This window comes from Lucilia sericata, unplaced genomic scaffold (genome assembly GCF_015586225.1).
Source record: "Lucilia sericata isolate MDLA Ls3-8-SP2 unplaced genomic scaffold, ASM1558622v1 Contig000136F_arrow, whole genome shotgun sequence".
NCBI lineage: Eukaryota > Metazoa > Arthropoda > Insecta > Diptera > Calliphoridae > Lucilia > Lucilia sericata.
Window position 1 is genome coordinate 411,039 of NW_023994168.1, and position 19,814 is coordinate 430,852.

The window sequence follows — 19,814 nt, forward strand, 5'->3', positions numbered from 1 at the left end:
ATGGAAAAATTAAAAAAAGTACTAACCTACACGCAGAGAAAAAACATGGTTGTGGTAACCAAGTTCCAAGAGCAACATATTATGGTTAAAATTATGATTGTAGTCTTAACATAATATCGTTATTGTAACAAATTTAAAATATCATATTATGATTAAATACCGTTAAAATTATTTCATCATAATATTTTTCTATTTATCATAATAATATTGTTATACATGATCATATTATGATCCAATGTGTTCAAAATTTCATTCAAAACTATGTATCGAAATCAAAATAAATTTTACTGAAGCAGTAAAATTACAGTTTCTAAAAAAAGTAAAAAAAAAATATATATATATATATAAATAAAGATTACATACTTACAATACTTGAGCACACTTCGCAAATTTCAATTTGATTCACAAAAACATAACTACATTATTCTATGCAAACTGAAATACTTATACATTTAATGCTATAAACCAAATGAGAATTATTCATTTTATTGTCGCGTAAAAAACACACACGAAAAAGTAATCTCTGTGAGCAAAAGTTGTTTTGTTGTTGTATTAATTTGTTGATGTATCAGCAGACATATAACAACATAACATATAATTGTTTTTTATAACAACATAACATACAATGGTTATATAACATAACATATTATGGTTATTTGCAAGTTTAAATGGTTGTTAATAACAGAATATGTTTTCCTTGTTATCAGTATTTAGTTGTTGTAAAAATAATTATGATTCAGTGAATTATACTCAAATTTATAATTGCCTGGAACATGAAAATGTTTACAGTAACTTAAATATTGTTAAAATCTAATTAAAATAACAATTATATGTTTTTGAAAACAATATATTGTTACAGTAAACATGGGATAGTTGTAGTAACCATTTTGAACCATGTTTTTTCTCTGCGTGTAATTTTCAGCTGTACTAGATAGTCTATATTCTAGTCTGGATTAGACTAGACAGTAAAGCTATAGAGACAAATTTTAAGTATGTGGTTAATAATATGTAAGGTTTCACCATATATTTATATAAGAAACCAATAATAAAAATTCTCAAAGATATGAAAGGATGAATTTTTCAAAGGAATTTTTCGTCCTGAAAAATAAAAACAAAAAATAGTTTTGCCTTCCGCAGTTTGTCCTCTTTAATTTGATACCCATATTGACAAAAATTATTCTGTAATTTTTTTTAATAAATGTTAATATACTTAAAACTTTAAAGTCCTTTAAAAAGGAGAAAAGATCACAAAATGAAAAACTGAAAACTCAGTTTCACTTTAAATGTCCTCTGTATACCTTTCGGTATTACATAAATATATATCTATTCACAAAATTTTATCATAAATTGCTTAAATGTATCGGAAACAATGTAGTATTGAAGATAAATGCTTTGTTATGAGAAATAAATAACATTTAATATTTATAACTGGTGTAGGGTATCATATGATCGGTCACGCCCGACTATACTTCTTACTTGTTTTTGTTAAAGATATTTTCAGCGTACTTTTTTACAAACCCTAAATTTGGATTATGCAAAGAACTAAACATCGAAAAGTATTATATTAGTGGTATATTATTATTTCCATATTCTAACTATAAGAATTTTATTTTTTATCCGTAGTATATAATTGTCATTGGATTGGTACTGCTTGTTGTACATTTAAATTGAAAATTCTACTCAATTTATCATCCCTGTTTCATACACTCCTTTGCTGATGTCATGTTTTTAGGGGAGAGAATAGGAATAGTGAAACATCCCTTGTTTTATGTTCTCTTTTTGTTGTCATTTAAGAATACAACTACTTGTTATAATTTGTCTAGTTCGTACAGGAATGGAAAATTTAATGCTATCGTATTGAAATAGAAAATTAAAAAACATAATAATAGGATTTATTAGTACATTTACATGTATTAATTTTGTAGTATATAAAATTACTTAAATTTTAAAATTTTATTTTTTTATAACTATTGTCAAGTAAAAATGAATTAATTATTAATTAAAAATTCGTGAGTATAAGACAATTTTTAAATTACTAGTAAAATGAGAGAAATTAAATAATAAATTTATTTTATTATTTTATATTATACAAATTTATGATATATAAAACTGATATATAAATATAAAAATGTCTTTACTTTTACAAATTTAATCCCCCCTAAACATATACATATGTACACACACAACTAAAATTTTAAAGATTAAAAAATTTTAAATTTAAAAGAGGTGTTTATCAGCAATAGATTTTAAATGTTTATAAGTCATCCTTATAAATATTCGAAAAGTCAGCGACCCTACGAGTAAATTGTCTTTCAGAATAATGAATTAATGAAATTATCTATGAGAGTAAAAGGCACTGGTAAGATTTCAAAACAATTTCAAAGTTTCCATGCCTGGACATAAAATCATCCTTTGGAACATATTTTTGACATGTGTGTGTGTTTTTTTAACATGACATATGTGTCGGGTTAATAAATGTTACAAATACAGTGCGTGTTAGTCCTTAAAACGGTATAAAAGAATTAAAAAAAGAAAATAAATAATTTTAGTTTTTCCCAAATAAATTTAGAATATAAAAAAAATTCCTGTGTGAATATGGAAAAAAGTGACGATGAAAGTGGTTCCGATAAACATGAAGAAAAACAAATTATTTTAGAAACATCAACACAACATGAAACTAATCAACTTCCACCAACGGTTGAAACTTTTGAGGCCAAAAATGAAAACTATGCCAGTCGGCAACAACAAAATGCTAACTATAATGATGATGATTACAATGATGATGGAGCCAGATGTGAAGAATTAAAGCAACTTCAGCTCTTAAAAAAACGCAATAACCAAAAACTTAAAGTTACATGTGAAAAGTATGACTATGATTTCTTCAGGTTGGAAAAATCCATTAACATGCCTTCTGCTCCAAGCATAACATCTTTTTCATATACATCAACATCGCCGTCATCTGCATCATCATTGTCGTCAGAATCAGTATCTTCCAATACCACCACATTCATAAATAACTGCTCGAAAAAAGACAAAAAAACTAGTGCAATTAACAACAATTGTAACAATCAAACGACTTATCTCCAACACAATCATCAAACCCCGCCAAGATACAATCACAAAAAAGACCAACAAATGCTAAACTTTGAAGAAGTTTCGCACGATAAGTTAAAAACCGAAACTCCTTCTTCATCACCTATACCACCATCACAAACTAAACGACAAATGCAACAAGTAAAATCAAGTCACCATGGGAATGAGTGTAATAATACGCACAGAGATTTGTAAGTTACAATACACATTATTTTATACTTACATATCTCTTATTTCCTACAAGACTGTCATAACTCATAATTCGGGTTTTTATGAATTTTATTACAAAATATGAACCTTTTTAAAGTATTTCATATTACTTTATCTATTTTGGTGGTGATTTTTTGCAGTAAACATCAAAACTAAAATTCACGTTTAATAATATATGTACATATTTTATGACCACACAGTAAAATACATATTAATTTATACCTTATTTACCTTTTTATGTTTAAAATCCGAAAATTTGTTAAAAAGTTATTTCATAAATAGTAAAACGTCATAAAATATTTGCAGCCGCTTTTCTCGAAACGTCTTTTTTTTGGATTATTCCAGACTTGTTGTAAATGACCAATATTATGTCATATGTACATATGTATGTATATTTACTGGCATACGTATTTACATATGTACCATAAGTACGTACATTGCAATGTACAATGCATTGTAGCAAATATAATTTTATTAATGTTCAGAGCGGATTTCACTAATATTATTACGCACACAGGAAATTACAAATTTTAATGCAAATATTTCACAATTCGCGGATTCACACCCTAGGGTTTTCTCTTAACTTTGAAGGAGCGGGTCAAATTATTAAAAAGAAAGCTTTGATCCTTTCCTTTATAACTCAAAGAACGGTTTTTTAAATTTTTAGCATATGGGCAATTCCATGAAAAGGTAAACCACGACTGAAACCTTTTATTTGTTGAGGTGTGTGTGTGCATGTATTTCCAATATATATATTTTATAACCTAAAAAAAATTCAGGAGAAAAATCAAATGCGTCACGTACGATATTCAAAAATGTTCATTATAAAATTATATTAATTTTTATTTTTATTTAAAAATTATGGATTACGAATGAAAGATATGTCCCATAGTGTGAGAAATTAAAACAAAAAAGATAAACCTACAGTATTCGCAGATTTTCGTAAATATTTACATGTACTTCAAAAACACTTCCGTTTTTCGTCACGAATGATATCGCTATATTTTAATCCATATGTTGGAAAACAAGATTCCGAATGGGATGATTCCTTTTGCAAGTATAGTATTCTCAGAATGGAGCAGAATATCAATATTGTTTTCCAAGTACATACTACCATTTTTACCAAATCTATACCACTCTGAAGGCGTACGAACATCACGTATAATCGTATGGAATTTCCCATATGCAAGTTTTGTTTTTTTTTTTCAAATTCAAAATCGGTTATTTTTTAATTCATTAAAGATATTGACATGATATGTTGCATGTGATCGGAAATTTTGTTGCCTACCTAATAAAAAAAATTGGGAAAAATCGTTTCAAAATTACGCCCGCTATTTTTTAAAAAACTGGGCAAGGCAAAATTTTTAAATTTTAATTTTCAAATGGCTATAACTTGAAAATTATAAGAGATAAATTTAACACACTTTAGCTCATTCAGAAAAAATCTTTGAAACCGGATGGGAAAAAAAGAAATGACACCACTTTAAAAAATGTTCATGTCCTACTTTTATGGCGGCAAAATTTAAATTGAAATACTTCTTAACTACTCCGTTTCGAAAAGCCGAAATAATTTTCAAAAATGTGATTTTGCCCTCTGTGCATACATAATAATAAAAAATATCAAGCTTTCTTTTGAGTCAAAAAATGAAAAGGGCAAAAATTGGAAAATAAATTAAAAACAATTTTCAAAAGAAGTGCAATTTTTTCCAAAATATCGAAGAGATAGCTATCTAATAGAGTTGTCAATTATTCGTGTTTAAAATTATTCAAATAAAAATCTACTAAATTTTTTTTATTCGAGGAGTCGATTAAATTTTAAAATTTATTCGAACGTATAAAAGTTTTTATTTGAATAATTTAATAAAATATAAATAAAATTTGCCAAACACATTCAAAATTTTAAGATACGGGTAAAAACGGTTTTCGTACACACTTATAAATCAGTAACATAGTTGAGTCTTAACCTATTTGAAATTTCTCAACGGATTTAAAAGTGGAAGCTGAGGCCTTTATAATGATATATACGATGTTTTGCAGACGTTTTTACACACCAGGGATGGCAAAATTGGTACGATGGTACTTTTTATGATACTATTTGATGTTCAAAAGTACCGTTGTACTCCCGAGTCTTATTTGATACTCTCAGGGCCAGACAGATAGATAAAGAATTTTTGTATGAAAACCTTTAATTTCGATAAAAAAAAAACTAACAGGTTAAAGTATATTTCAAATTTTAAATTCCAAGAGTGTTTTAGCACATTGTTGTATAAAATTCTCAAAAATGCATCAACTAAAAGCCGTTTTTTTCTAAAAAAAATAATAATAAAATTATAATAATAATAATATTTTATGAGAAAATTACCAGAAATTTAAAAAAAATTAAAATAATATTTGACTTTAAAACAAATGATTCCAAATGATAGGAACTCGAAGGATTCAATCTACTATAAAACGATATGTTTTGAAACTAAGCATTATTTAACCAAAGATAATATAAGAAGTTTTAGGTCAAAAATATTTGGACTTTTAAGCAAATTATTGTTTCATGTCATATTCAGAATCGGATGTACGAGTAAATATCCTATTTAAGGTCCCACGACGGATTTTAATTCAATAACACATATTTAAGCGATTTATTGACAATGAACAGTCGATACTAATACTTGAAATTCTAAATTCGTCCTTTTATAGGGCGAAATGTGGCCTGATTTTAATTAATGCCGGATTTATTAAAATATAATAAATTATATCATGACAGCTTTAAATTTAAGATATTTACATAGTACAATATCTGGCTAATATTTGAGATGTAAAAGGTGAACATTGAGGGACGGACAAGGATTCATCATATTAACATATAATGCCTTTCTACTTCTGTTACGGATTGTTTAAAAAAAATTAAATGTAAATGTAGTTAAGAAATTGCCATCATTTAGCAAAAAAATATTTTAGTACTTTGAGATCCAAAAAAGTACCCTCTGAAATATTTTTTGATACTGACACAAAATCTCACTTTCCATCCCTGTTACACACTGTTTTATATAAGAAAATCGTACTATGTATTAGAAAAAGGCCACAATCGGGTCTGTTGTCCGCTGCTTTTCATGGAAGAAAAAGGTTTGTTGGTAAAAAAAAAACAACAACATGTCCACTGAATGTATTATCTTTCAATATTCTGAGACCGTAATTCCTAAGAATTTCCCAATCAGTGTTCGTGAGAAATGTTCAGCTTGAACAAGACAGTGTTTCAAAGTTTCCGACATACTTATACTGTGTCTGGTATACGATCAGTATACATTGATGACGTGTCCTATAATGGCTTTTGGCCAGTTTACCTAAAGTTATGAGCCGTTCGGTTGTAAGTGCCGCCTCATATCTTAAATATGTTTCAATGGGAAGAATATCTAGCAACGTTTCTAGAGCCTTGCTTGACGTTTTGCTTATGGCACCAATTGTACCCAAGCATCATGTACAATGAACTCCCTGTTGTAGTTTGATAGAAGTCAACCATATTATTGAAGCATAAGCTAGAATTAGTCTAATTACACTTTTGCAAAACCAATATGTTATAGTAGGACTAAGAGCCCAATTCATGCCTATAGTTCTCATACATATCGCCCAGCACCAATGTGCCCTTTTGATCCTATCCTCTATGTGGAGTCTCCATTTTAATTTTCGGTGAAGGGTTACACTCTCTCTTTCACCGATATCTTCTTGGCCAGGAAACAGTGTTCAGTATACTTAGAAATTTTTGTCTTTCTTATGAAAAGACAGATACTTAAATAACTAAATTAATCAATGCTTATCTGTTTCACTTATTGCAAACATTTAAAATAAATAAGATAATCACTTTTAAAACTAGAACCTTTTTATTTTTAACATTGCAAACCTAAAACTTTTATAAAATGCAAAAAGTAGTTTTGTTTCAATTATAACATATATTTATATTTAGATTTGTTTTACAAAATATTAACATAATTTCAATGCTATGTATAATAAAATATTCGTAAAAAGTAACATTCAAATATTATTCGAATACGGGAACTACAATTTTTAGGAAGACAAAACTGAAGAAAAAACAAGTTAGTGTACTATATTCGACTATCCCGAATCTTAAATACACTCCATTGTTTTCAAAATAAAACTTTAATAAAACCTGTAAGCTTTTATTAAATAAATCCCAAATATATTTTTAGGGATTTATTTCATTTTTGAATTTTGAGGAATTAATAACTCCCCATTTTAAATGTGAAATAATGCGCTCAAAAACGAATTAAATCCCCAAATTTCGTTGTTTTTGCTTTCTGAACAAATTTTTAGGGAGTTATTTTATTTTTGTTTTGGGGTGTTATTTCATGACGCCTGAAGCCCCACTCGAAAGTATGAGCGACCTACTACTTTTAGAAATGTCACTAAAACCGACAAGTTTCATAATTTGTTATTTTTAAATGGAAACTTATTTAATTTTGAAATTAGGGATTCATTTCACATGAAGTAAATCCCCAAAAATGGGGTGTTATTTCATTTTAATTTATGAAGTTATTTCATTTCGTTGGGAAATGAAATAACTTAAATTTGTAAATTATTTCATAATGAAACAAGTCCCCAAATTTGAGGACTTATTCATATTTGTTTTGGGGAGTTATTTCGTGGGGAGTTATTTCATGACGTCCCGTTTGTAATTTCCAAAATATAATATTCCGACCCTATGAAGTATGAATCCTTATAGATAGCGGAGTCGATTAAGCCATGTCCGTCTGTATGTTTATTGAAATCAGTTTTTAGAAGACCCCAGACATCGGCAAGATCCGAATCTTCAATAATTCTATTAGGCATGCTTTCGGGAAGATCGCTATTTAAAATCAGCAAAATTGGCCAATAAATAACGGAGATATGAGCAAAAATCGGAGACAACCTCTGAAATTTCATAAAAAAGAAATTTTTTTTCATGCTTTTATACCCTGCAAACAATTGCTATCTAAATAGTATCCATAACGTAACGACGTGTAGGTAAAAATATCTAAAAAACATCTAATATTAATTTTTTGTTCTTAAATTTTTATGAGATAAAAAATGTTATATTTGGGCTTTTGTATTCAATGTGTCTATTACCCTAATTATTGTTAATATGTATTATTTAAGTCAAATTAGTTGTATTCTATAATACTACAATTTCACTTTCGAATAACTTCCAAAAAAAAGAGCATTAAAAATACTTCTTGAGAATAGGGTTGCCAGATTCCGATTCGCAAAATGCTGGACATTGGGCTTTAAAAAGCTGGACAAAATAAAAAAAGCTGGACATAAAAAAATGCTGAGAAAATGCTAATTTTGGTTTTGTGTAAATAATTTCACAGTGATACACCAAAAAAATGCAGGGATTCTCATATACCAATTCCGTTTTGTTATAGTCCACAGAGTATGAATATATTTTTAGTTTTCCCCGATCACTTCGTTAACTTACTCTTTAGAGCAAAAGATGTGGAAAAGCTCCATTTTTGAAGTTTTAAATTTTAAAAATCATAAGTACGTAAGCTGTACGTAAAGAAATTGACTATCGCTCGCAATAATAGGTCTTTTCGCGTACTTTCCTGTAAGAAATATACAGTAACTATATGATAGATAGTAATTTTTAATTTACTCTCAATCAAAAAAATATCCAAAAAAAAAATACGCGAAATCCAATTTTTTGTTTATAAACAAAGATTACTAATGCCCTTTTGCTGAAATCTCAATCGCTAACAAAACACTAAAAAACAAATAATTGTAACTTTGATTTTTCCTATAAATAAATGGATATTTAAAGTTAACAAAACATGTAGTATCATTAAAAATATATTATTGTTTTAAAACTTCATGATACAAACATATTATTAAAATAAAAATTTACACAAAATCGCTAAGAGAAAGACAAACTAAATTGTTTTAAAAACGCTAGATTGACAATATTTGTTATGATTTTTCATGACAAATAAACTCTTTTAAAAACTAATTTATGATAAATAAAATTAAAATAAATATAATTACAAATAATTTTTTAATATTCGTGTGTTATTAATTTATATATTTCTTTCAAAAAATTTAAAATTTACCAAATTTTTGATTTCTTTGTGTTGTTTACATATTCATAAATCAAACATATGTTGTGAATATAAGTTGGATATTTTTTACTGGGGAAAAATATTCAGTAAAATTAAAAAATTCTCTATCAACGAACTGTAATTTTTACCGCTCTCTTACTCTCTCGTTGCAAGTTTTCGAAAGTCCGCGAACGGAATCCAATAACAATTGTTGCAAATTGTTACAAATTATCGAGTACGCGAACAGACCTAATATTTATTACGACATCAGCTGTTCAAGTGTTGAGACATGATGATAGAAGAGGGAAATCATAACATAGTTGTATAACAACTGTACAATCAGTGTTGGCTAACATGATTTGACAAAGATAACATAAAAACAAGTAAGAAAGTATAGTCGGGCGTGGTCGACCATATGATACCCTACACAAGTTATGAATATTAAATGTGATTTATTTTTCATAATAAAGCATTTATCTTCAATATTCCCTTGTTCCGATACATTTAAGCAATTTATGGATGAAAAACTAATTTCCTGAAAGAGGCTTTATATGGGGCCTAGGGGCAAATATGGACCAAGCCCGATAAAATTTTGTGAATATATTTATATTTACATAATATTTTATTGTGCTGAATTTCATCGCGATATTTGTGTTTATAAGTTAATTTGGGACATTCAAGTAATTTTCTGAAGAGGACTTTGTATGGGAGCTAGGGTCAAATGGGGCCCGATCTTTATGAAATTTGGCAGGGTCATCAAGACTTCTATAAAACTTAGTTGTGCTGTATTTTATCGATATATCTGTATATTTAACATAATTATGAGCTCGGAAGCCCTTTTCGGGGGGTTCTGTTCTATGGGGGCTAGGTGAAATAATGGACCGATTTTAACCATTTTCAATAGGCTTCGTCCTTGGGTCAAATAAAATGTGCGTGCCTGAAATTTGAAAATTGCGACCTGTACCTTGCGCACAAGGTTTACATGGACAGCCAGCCAGCCAGACAGATTTTAGCTTGAAACTGGACAAGCATCAAAAAAGCTGGACAATCCAGCCAAGTCCAGCCAGGCTGGCAAACCTACTTGAGAATGACTTCAGAAGTAGTGAATTTGAAATCAAATAAAAAGAACATCTCTCCTACGACAGGCCTGTGTTAACATAACCACTTCTTCAGGTCTTTTTCAGCACTTCCATGGAGTAAATTCTGCTTCTTTTTCGCTTCTATTGAAGTTCTTTTTTAATTTTAATTAGCAAGTTAGAAAAAATCAGATTAGAAAAAAGTCTCAAAAAATATTTACTTACTTACTTTTAGAACTTATAGAACTTATTTTTTTAACCTCGTAGAACAAAAATAATTAGTTGTTCACCCCAAAAGTAAGTATTTCCATATTGCTCCAATATGACTTGCCTGCTTACCGGGTAAGTAAAGTTTTTCCTGGATTTCCCAGCAAAAATAAAACGAAGTACATACTTCAAAAAGAATAACATTTATCGCCACTTCAAAAGTAGCACTAAATGATTTTTTACCTTCTGAGGAAGTGATGTTTAAAGACTTCCGAAGAAGTGAAAATAATTATATTTTTTCAATGTTGAAGATATATTTTTTGTTCTTACATAAAAAATGTTATTTTTGGGCTTTTATATTAAATATGCCTATTAACCTTATTAATGTTAATGTTAGGTCAAATTAGTTGTATTCTATAATACTACAATATCACTTCCAAATAACTTCCAAAAAAATCATAAAAATTACTTTTTGAGAATGACTTCAGAAGTAGTTAATTTGGAATCAAATAAAAAGGACATCCCTCCTGTGTTAAAATCATCACTTTTTCAGGTCTTTTCCAGTACTTCCATGGAGTAAATTCTACTTCTTTTTCGCTTCTTTGGAAGTTCTTTTTTGCTGGGTTATGTTTTGTTATTGCTAAAGTAACAATAGAGTTGGAAAATATAAAACAAAAATTAAATCTTATAAAACTAAACTTATTTTAAATACACTATGGTGAAAGACATATAAGATTCGGCAAATGCGAATATTAAATTCTTACATGTTTTTGCACATTTAGTAGATTTTGCAACGAAATTTGATATTTTTTTTAACTTCTCTACATTTTGAATTGACCTTTAATTGTCTTCTTAAATTTTTAACCAATGCCGAATATCGTACAGTGGGATAAAATACAGTGCAGTATTAAAAATAGTAAATCGCGTATATGTAGCTGGTATAACTTAAGTGACGATATCAGAGCAGAAACATAATTATAATACGAGACTTTCTAATTTCTGTAAATATTTTTTTCAGTCCACGTGTTAGTTTTTGAACAAAACTGCTGAGAAATGTACCATCATAATTTTTTTTTTTTTTTGCACACTTGGCCATTTTAATATAAAAAGCTAAATATTAAAAATGATTTCAATCATTTAGTCCTTAGGATCATTCGTAAATTCTTTAACAAGTAAGAAAGTATAGCAGGGTATGGCTGACCCTACACCAGTCATGAGTATATTTTAGGGTAGGAGGATGTCTATACATAAAATCCGAAGAAATATATCTAAACCACTATCGGGCCTGTTATGCGCTCCTTTTCATGGAAATGTTTTTTGGCAACAACAAAAATCTTATATAGTATTCACTGAATGATATATCGTCAGATGTTCTATAAATTAGTTTCCTGGACGTAATTCCTAAGAATTTTCTAAACATTCTCGGAGGATTACGGGAACAGCTATACAAAATTGGATGTGCGGATTCGAACTATTTTTATATAGCTGTTTCCGTAATCCTGCATGCCCACACAGAATACGTACCATCATACTAACCTCACACTTGCTCATTTTGAGGACGCTTCTTGTCCTGTTCTCGTTGAGGTCGCCCCATAAGCAAAATCGGTCCAATAGGTTCATAACAGACTGTTTGTTTATTACGCTTTCACGGAGCAATAGGCTACATAAGATCATGATCGGATGCCACGCCCTTTTTTCCGCCCACTTTTTGTAAAACTATTATTGCACCAATTTTGCAATCACAAATTTTGCATACCGATAGGTATAAGCTCGAAAAGGACTATAGAATATATATAAGATCTTGGACTGATGCCACGCCTCCTTCTAAGCCAACTTTTTATAAAACTATCCTTACCTTTATCCTATCCTATAATTATATGAAAGAGACTGTCTGTTTGTTACGCATTCAAGGCCAAACTACTGAACCGATTTACATGAAATTTAGAACACTAATAGTTCTATTCTAAGTGTTATACAAAATTTTCATTCGAGACTTTCAGAAAACTACTGAACCGTTTTACATGAAATATGGTATACAGATAGTTCTGACCTCAGGATAAACTATAAACTATAAAAGATCTGGATCGGACGCCACGCCCCTTTTTACGCCAACCTTTTGTAAAACAATTATTATACTATTTTTATGTTTACTTTTAAAATAACAGCTATAACACCAACATTCTAGGCTAAATATAAAAAAACATGAACCTAATTTGGCAACAGACAGTGTATTTTTGGAATCAATTTTTTGATCTGGATTTTATGCTTCATGAAATTGTGCATAGTAATAGTTCTATCGTGGAAGGTTAGGTTAGTTTGAGGAAGAGAATGTTTAATACATCAAATCCGAATAAATACGCCTATACCACTAATTTCGGGCCTGTGATCTTAATAAAATGCAATGACCTTTTTCCGTTAATTTTTTGTTACATTTATAATGCTCATGATATATACTCCTATAATATATGCGAATTACTATTTAGGTAGTTAAAATTTTAATCAAAAATTTATTTTTATTTGAAAACTCTAAAACGTTTGTAGGTCCTTAACTTACTTTACGATTAGGTAAAATAAAGATCTGTAATCAATTTAATTTATTATCGAATATCGATTTTCATCTAAAGCGAAAAATCGGTTGTAGATTCGTATATCCCATCACTTATATTTTCCATCGGAAAACTATTCTTATTTCAAAACCTTTAATCCGCTGTATATCCTCAAAAAAAAACTATTTTAAAACAGAATGGGATGTAGTTTACTACGATCGAAAAATAGCATATGGAAATTTTTTATCAATGTTATATTTTTGTAGACCCGTATATATTACTCCCATCGCTTATAAAATAAAAAAACTACTAAACAAAAACCGCTCCTAAAATAGGGTAAATAATATATTCATATTACATTTTTCACAAAAATTCGAATTTTAAATTTAAATCTACAAATCCATCTAGAAAATCATTCATATCTCCCCTTAAAATTTATATCTATATAACTCTCAATTCGAGAAAACAGTAAAGATCCGTTAGGTTAGGTTGGGTTGATAGGAGGATGTATACTACATCAAATCCGAAGAAATACACCTAGGCCACTATCGGGCTCTCTAAAGATCCGCAATCATTCATATTTTCCATACAAATCAAGTTTTATATCAAAAATATAAAATTTATTGTTAAATCGATAAAAAAAATCTACAATAAGTTAAATAAACCATCAAAAAATTATCTTGATAAAAAATCGGTTGTCATTTTTTAAATGCAGCTCAAATCTAAAAAACCATGATATGTATTTGACTTCTCATTAGAGTCGACAGCACTTTTGCAAATCTCAAACGATGTATATAAAGCAATGGTGCCCAAAATCACTATTCCCTATCACGCGAGATAGGGCAAGAATATTCTGCTGACGTTGCGTTGACTCACCTACACTATAAGCTTACTTGTGTATTTTCTTATTTGAGCATGTGATAGTTGATTATCTCTCAACTTGCAAAACAAAATCAACTCAGTTGCTGATCAGCATTTGTCGAAGTAAGATCTGTACGCAACTTTTTTAAAATCCACACAGAAATACAACAACAAAATTTTGAGAAAGCCGAATTTATGTAGGTGAATGAGAGAGCACAGCTGATAGTTTTTTATATATGAACTTTAATGTACGCTGTCTGTCAAAATCCATAATATCAATTTGACAGTTAGAATATACTTTTTAGTATGCAGTCATTTTATTAGTGCAGTTTTATTTTGGGTTACATTTTGTTCTCTGCTGCTTTACCAATACAAATGAATGTGTAACAGTGTGTGTATGGGCAACACTGATATAAAGCATTCATATAAAATATGGATGAATTCATCATTCAATATTTTTTTTCACTTTTAGAAAATTATCCACCAAAAATTCTGCACGTATGTAGCGCCGTATTTATTCCAAGCTTTTCAAATTGAATAATGATTTTGAATAATTCCAGCACACGTTTTCCATTTACCATTAACAAATTCCGAATTTTTTTAATTAAAGGAAGATGTGGATATTTTAATAAGTAAAATCATTTCGGTAACTTTTTTGTATTTCTAACGATATTTGACCTTTAAACCTTTATTTCTTCGGATTTAATAAGTGGTTTCTAAATTCATCCAAAACTTAAGTCTGGATGCATAAGCTAATGAATAAAAATTATATTTGGAAACATACTTTTTTAGAAATGGATGTATTTTTGAGAAACAATGACGAAAAAACGGTGGTTTTACTCTTTAATGAACACCTCAAAATTGTTTGTCAAATTAAAAGTAGTTTTGTTTTCTCTGCTAAGATCAAGGATTCTTCATATTTTCCTAGGACAGAAAAAAACCTAATTTTGTTCTTTTTAAAGGAATTTGAAATCAATGAGCGCAAATTTTTTATGATTTTGTGCAGAATTTCTTATAATCGTTTCAGAGTTTATTCAATTGCAAAAAATCGCTTGAAATTTTGTACGGTGAAATTAATAAAATGCCCCCGAAGACAACAGCACTACAATTCAAAGTACGGTGTGACCTAATTTAAATTGAACAGTTCTTTAAATCTACTGCACATGGAAAAAATAAAACAAATAATTTAAAAATGTCCTTAGTTCCGTACCAGTGATTGAAAATGCTGATATCAGTATAGTTTCTCAAAAAAAAAGTTTCTTAAATTGTTCTACAAATAAGTAAAAATTTCCTAATTTAAGCTCATTTTCAATTTCTACATTTTTAAGGGACTTTTTGGTCCAGAAACTGACTTTAAGGATTAAAAAAGGCAGAAATTGATATCTGTTTCAAAAAAAGTCATTACAGATAGAAAAATATTGTCTTTACTTTTCGAAGAAACCCGGACAACGCCGGGTACACGCAGCTTGTTTTTATATAATAAACATTAGTTATTAAACAACCAAGTACGGCAGTGGTTTTGTGGGTAGAACGGTGAAATGAGAAGTGGAACATTAGTGGTTCGAATCTTGGTGAAGTCAATTTTTTTTATTATTAAAAATATTAAAATTTTTTAAGAAATAATTTTCGCAAATGTATAAGTACTTTTGTAATTCCTCTTAAAAATAATTGGTCACAGCTCCCGATAATCACTTAAATGCACATAACTAATTTAGAAATAAAGATATTGAAATAATATTCAGCATAAATATGTATTGTGTATACATATATCGCTCTGTAAAATATTTTTTGGATCGGTCCACAATTAGGCGTAGCTCTCATATAAGACCCATTTCCGATAACCACGTAAACGCACATATTTCACAACTGAATTAAGATATCGGTATAAAATTTGTCACGAATGTGTTTAAAGTAGATATGAAATACCCTGCGAAATGTTTTCCGGATGGGTCTATAATTGGTCTCCCATATAAGGACCTCTTCCGAAAATCACTTAAATGCAAATATCCAATTAAGAAATAAAGATACATATTTTAAAAATAGGCTATATAAATACATTTTTTCGGATCCATAATTGGTCGTATCTGTCATATAAGATCCACTTCAGAAAATCGCATATTTCATTGGTAAACAAAGATATCGGAATAAAATTCTGCATAAATATGAGTATATTTTGTGTATATAAGAACTCTTAAAAAAAAAAAAAAATGGATCAATGCATAATTGGTCATAGCTCTCATATAAAGTTCATTTCCTTAAGTCGCTTTTTCCAATATATTTCATTATAATATAAGTGTATACGGATAAAATCCGACATAGTCTGTTTTTTTATCGATAAATCATTCTGCGAAATTTTGTTCGGATTGTCCAATAATTGGCCATATCTCCATAAAAGGTATAAATGATTTCTAAATGCCCCCTCATCACGGAAGCACAATTTAAACTTTCTTAATTTATTAAATACGTATCTAGAAATATTTAGAAGGGTTTCCATAAAGAGTAGCTTACAGACGGATGGTATTTAAGATTCGGCATAGCTGAATATAGCACTCTGAATTGTTTCATATTAGAATTTTTTCATATTAGAGTAATAATATAATTTTTGACGGCTTAAATAATAATGCTATAGAAACAAACCTATATTTCTTTAAAAAAAAATATATATATATAATGGAAATTCTTAAGGATATAAAAGGATAAAATTTTCAAAGGATATTATTTAAAATTTTTCGTCCTGAAAAATAAAAACAAAAAATATATTTGATTTCCGGAGATTGTCCTCTTTCATTTGTTGCCCATATTGATTAAAACTATTCAGTAAATATATTTTCATAAATTTGTATATCCTTAAAACCGACATCGGCAGAGCGTAAAATTTTCTTGCCTCACTAACACCACTTCAGTTTTTGTTTTTTGCATTCTTTGCACTGAAAGAAACATTTTTTAGTGTTGTATAGTGTACTACTTTACAGTGTACTCTATATAAAATGACAAAAACACGTTACATTTTTGATTTATTATGAATATATGTTAGAAAAAACTGAAGCATGAGCCACCTTAAGAGCTCTCTGGGTTTCCCTCATTCACACGTACGTACGTCATTTTGAAGTTTTTTTGATTGAGATACATACAGAGAAATCTTGTCCTGATAATAATTTCACCATCCAGATGAGTGCAAAACATCTTGGAGGATATTTTTATACACTTAACAATCTATTATTTTTTAAATTTTCTTAAAATCTTTATTTATTTAGTTTTAACTGCACAGAGTAAATATTAAGGTCCACCTTATATCTTAAATTGCAAATAAATGCAATGCCGATGGCAATGCATAATAATAATAGTTCATGCTTCAGTTTTTTCTAACATATATTCATAATATCAAAAATGTAACGTGTTTTTTTCATTTTATATAGAGTACACTGTAAAGTAGTACACTATACAACACTAAAAAATGTTTCTTTCAGTGCAAAGAATGCAAAAAACAAAAACTGAAGTGGTGTTAGTGAGGCAAGAAAATTTTACGCTTGCCGATGTCGGACTTAATGCAAAGAACGTATGTTCGAAATTGCATTTTTGTTCGAAATTTTTAAAAATTACCCATATTGATAAAACATCAGGAAGATCCGATATTTTAAAGAGTGATTAATTTCCTAGAACAAATCAATATTCTTAAATGTTATCTTTGCATTGTCCGTCTGTGTGTCTGTTGAAAAAATCAGAGACAATCTCTGATAATTTCATTAAAAAATACAATTTTTAGCATGCTTTGACAAACAAACAACAACAACATTTTATTGCTTTGCGTATTTTGTTTTTTGGACCGATCCTCATGAAACTTGGTAGAGAGTTTCATAAAAATTGTTTATGTCATAAGTTTATGTTTTCAATGAAAAAAAGAATCAAAACAAACAATGTCAAAAGAGAAAAATCAAATAATATTAAATATATATTAATATATATATATATGTATTAGCGAAATAGACCAAATTAATATCTTTTAATTTAAAATTCTATTATTTTCTTTATTCCACATTTTAAACTAATAAATAGTTTTTAATAATTTTTGTTTTGGTAAACAGCTGTTTGTTTGTAATTTCCGTATTACCACTTTATCGTTTTTTATGCCAAAATCGATTGAATTTTTATACCCTACACCATTATAGTGGGAAGGGTATTATGCGTTTGTGTTTGTAACGCATTAAAATATTAGTACCCACCTTAAAGTATACCTAAATCGACTCAGAAAGTGATTCTGAGTCGATCGATCAAGATAATTTGATGAAATTTGGAATACACGTTTGTTTTGACCCAAGGACAAAGCCTATTAAAATCGGTCCATTATTTCACTTATTATTATTTCACACTGAGGCTTTTGAGCTCATAATTATGTATAATATAAATGTATCTCGATGAAAGTTCGCACAACTAAGTTTTATACAAACCTTGATGACCTTGCCGAATTTCAAAATGTTCGGACTACATTTGACCCTAGCCCCCAAACAAAACCCCCTTCAGAAAGTGACTTGTATATCCGCAATTCATTTATTAACACCGTTATTGCAATGAAATTTAGCACAGGCAAATATTATATATATACAAATCTATCCAGCCCATTTTATCTGGATCGTTCCACATTTGCTCCTATCCTCCATATAAAGCCTCTTTTAGAAAATTAGTTTTTCGTCAATAAATTGCTTAAATAAATCGGAATCAAGGTAATATTCAATATAAATGCTTTATTATGAAAAATAAAGCACATTTAATATTCATAACTGGTGTAGGCTATCATATGGTCGGCCACGCCCGACTATACTTTCTTACTTGTTTATTTATATGCTGAAATAAACAATTGAAAACACTAAACTTTCTTATAATTTGGCATATTTATGCCAAATTATTTTTATGGATATCATTAGTTGGTAATGAGTTATATGAATTAACTGATTATCGGAAGAGGACCTTGTATGGGAGCTATGACCAATTATGAACCGATCGACAAAAAAAAAAATATAATAAGATTTCTTTAGATAAATGCAATATTTGTGCCAAATTTTTTGTGGATATCATTGGTTGGTAATGCGTAATATGCGTTTACCAAAATACGGAATGAACCTATGACCAATTATTGATCGGTCGTATAAAAACATAACATTTCAACATTTGGCAATATTTTTGCCAAATTATGTTATATATCGTTATTTGGCAATGAGTTATGTACGATTAAGTGATTTTCGGAAGGAGCTATGACCAATTATGGACCGATTGAGAGAATTGTTTCTTTATATGAATTGTATTGGTATAAAGCTATAATTTGTAAAATTTTGTAAAGTTATTAACAACAAATTCATTTCCGGGAATATGTACATTTGTATGGGAGGTATATGATTGATAATTGTGAACCGATTTTTCCGAATTTTAACAATGTTGATCCCGGCACTAAGAGTTGTTGTATTTCTGATGAAATTCATCAATTTATCTCTAGTAGTTTTTGTAAAAAGTGCAGGGTGGTGGAGGGTATACAATTTTGAGTTTAGTCCCCCAAATTTGGCAAAATCACTGTACGACTACCGAAATTCAAGAAAATATTACTGGGACATTATTTCCAGCTACGAAAATACGGTAAGCGTATTTTCGTAGCATTTTGAAAGAATTAGCAGAAGTTTAGATATTATCAAGGTTTTTATGATTTTTTCACATTTCTGACAAAGAAACCATATGCAAATTTCGTATCATAGGAA

At 28.9% G+C, this 19,814-nt stretch overlaps 1 protein-coding gene across 3 annotated transcripts in view; it reads left to right on the forward strand.

Moving 5' to 3' along the window:
• Nucleotides 1–2,470: 2,470 nt before the first annotated feature.
• LOC119601028 overlaps nucleotides 2,471–19,814 on the forward strand; it is a 37,604-nt gene continuing 20,260 nt past the window's right edge. The window contains exons 1-2 of one of the 3 annotated variants that reach the window (XM_037951686.1): nucleotides 2,471–2,511; nucleotides 2,570–2,864. In XM_037951686.1, the coding sequence (XP_037807614.1) occupies nucleotides 2,596–2,864 (269 nt within the window). In that variant the 5' untranslated portion in view covers nucleotides 2,471–2,511; nucleotides 2,570–2,595. The other 2 variants (XM_037951685.1, XM_037951684.1) reach the window with 2 other exon arrangements.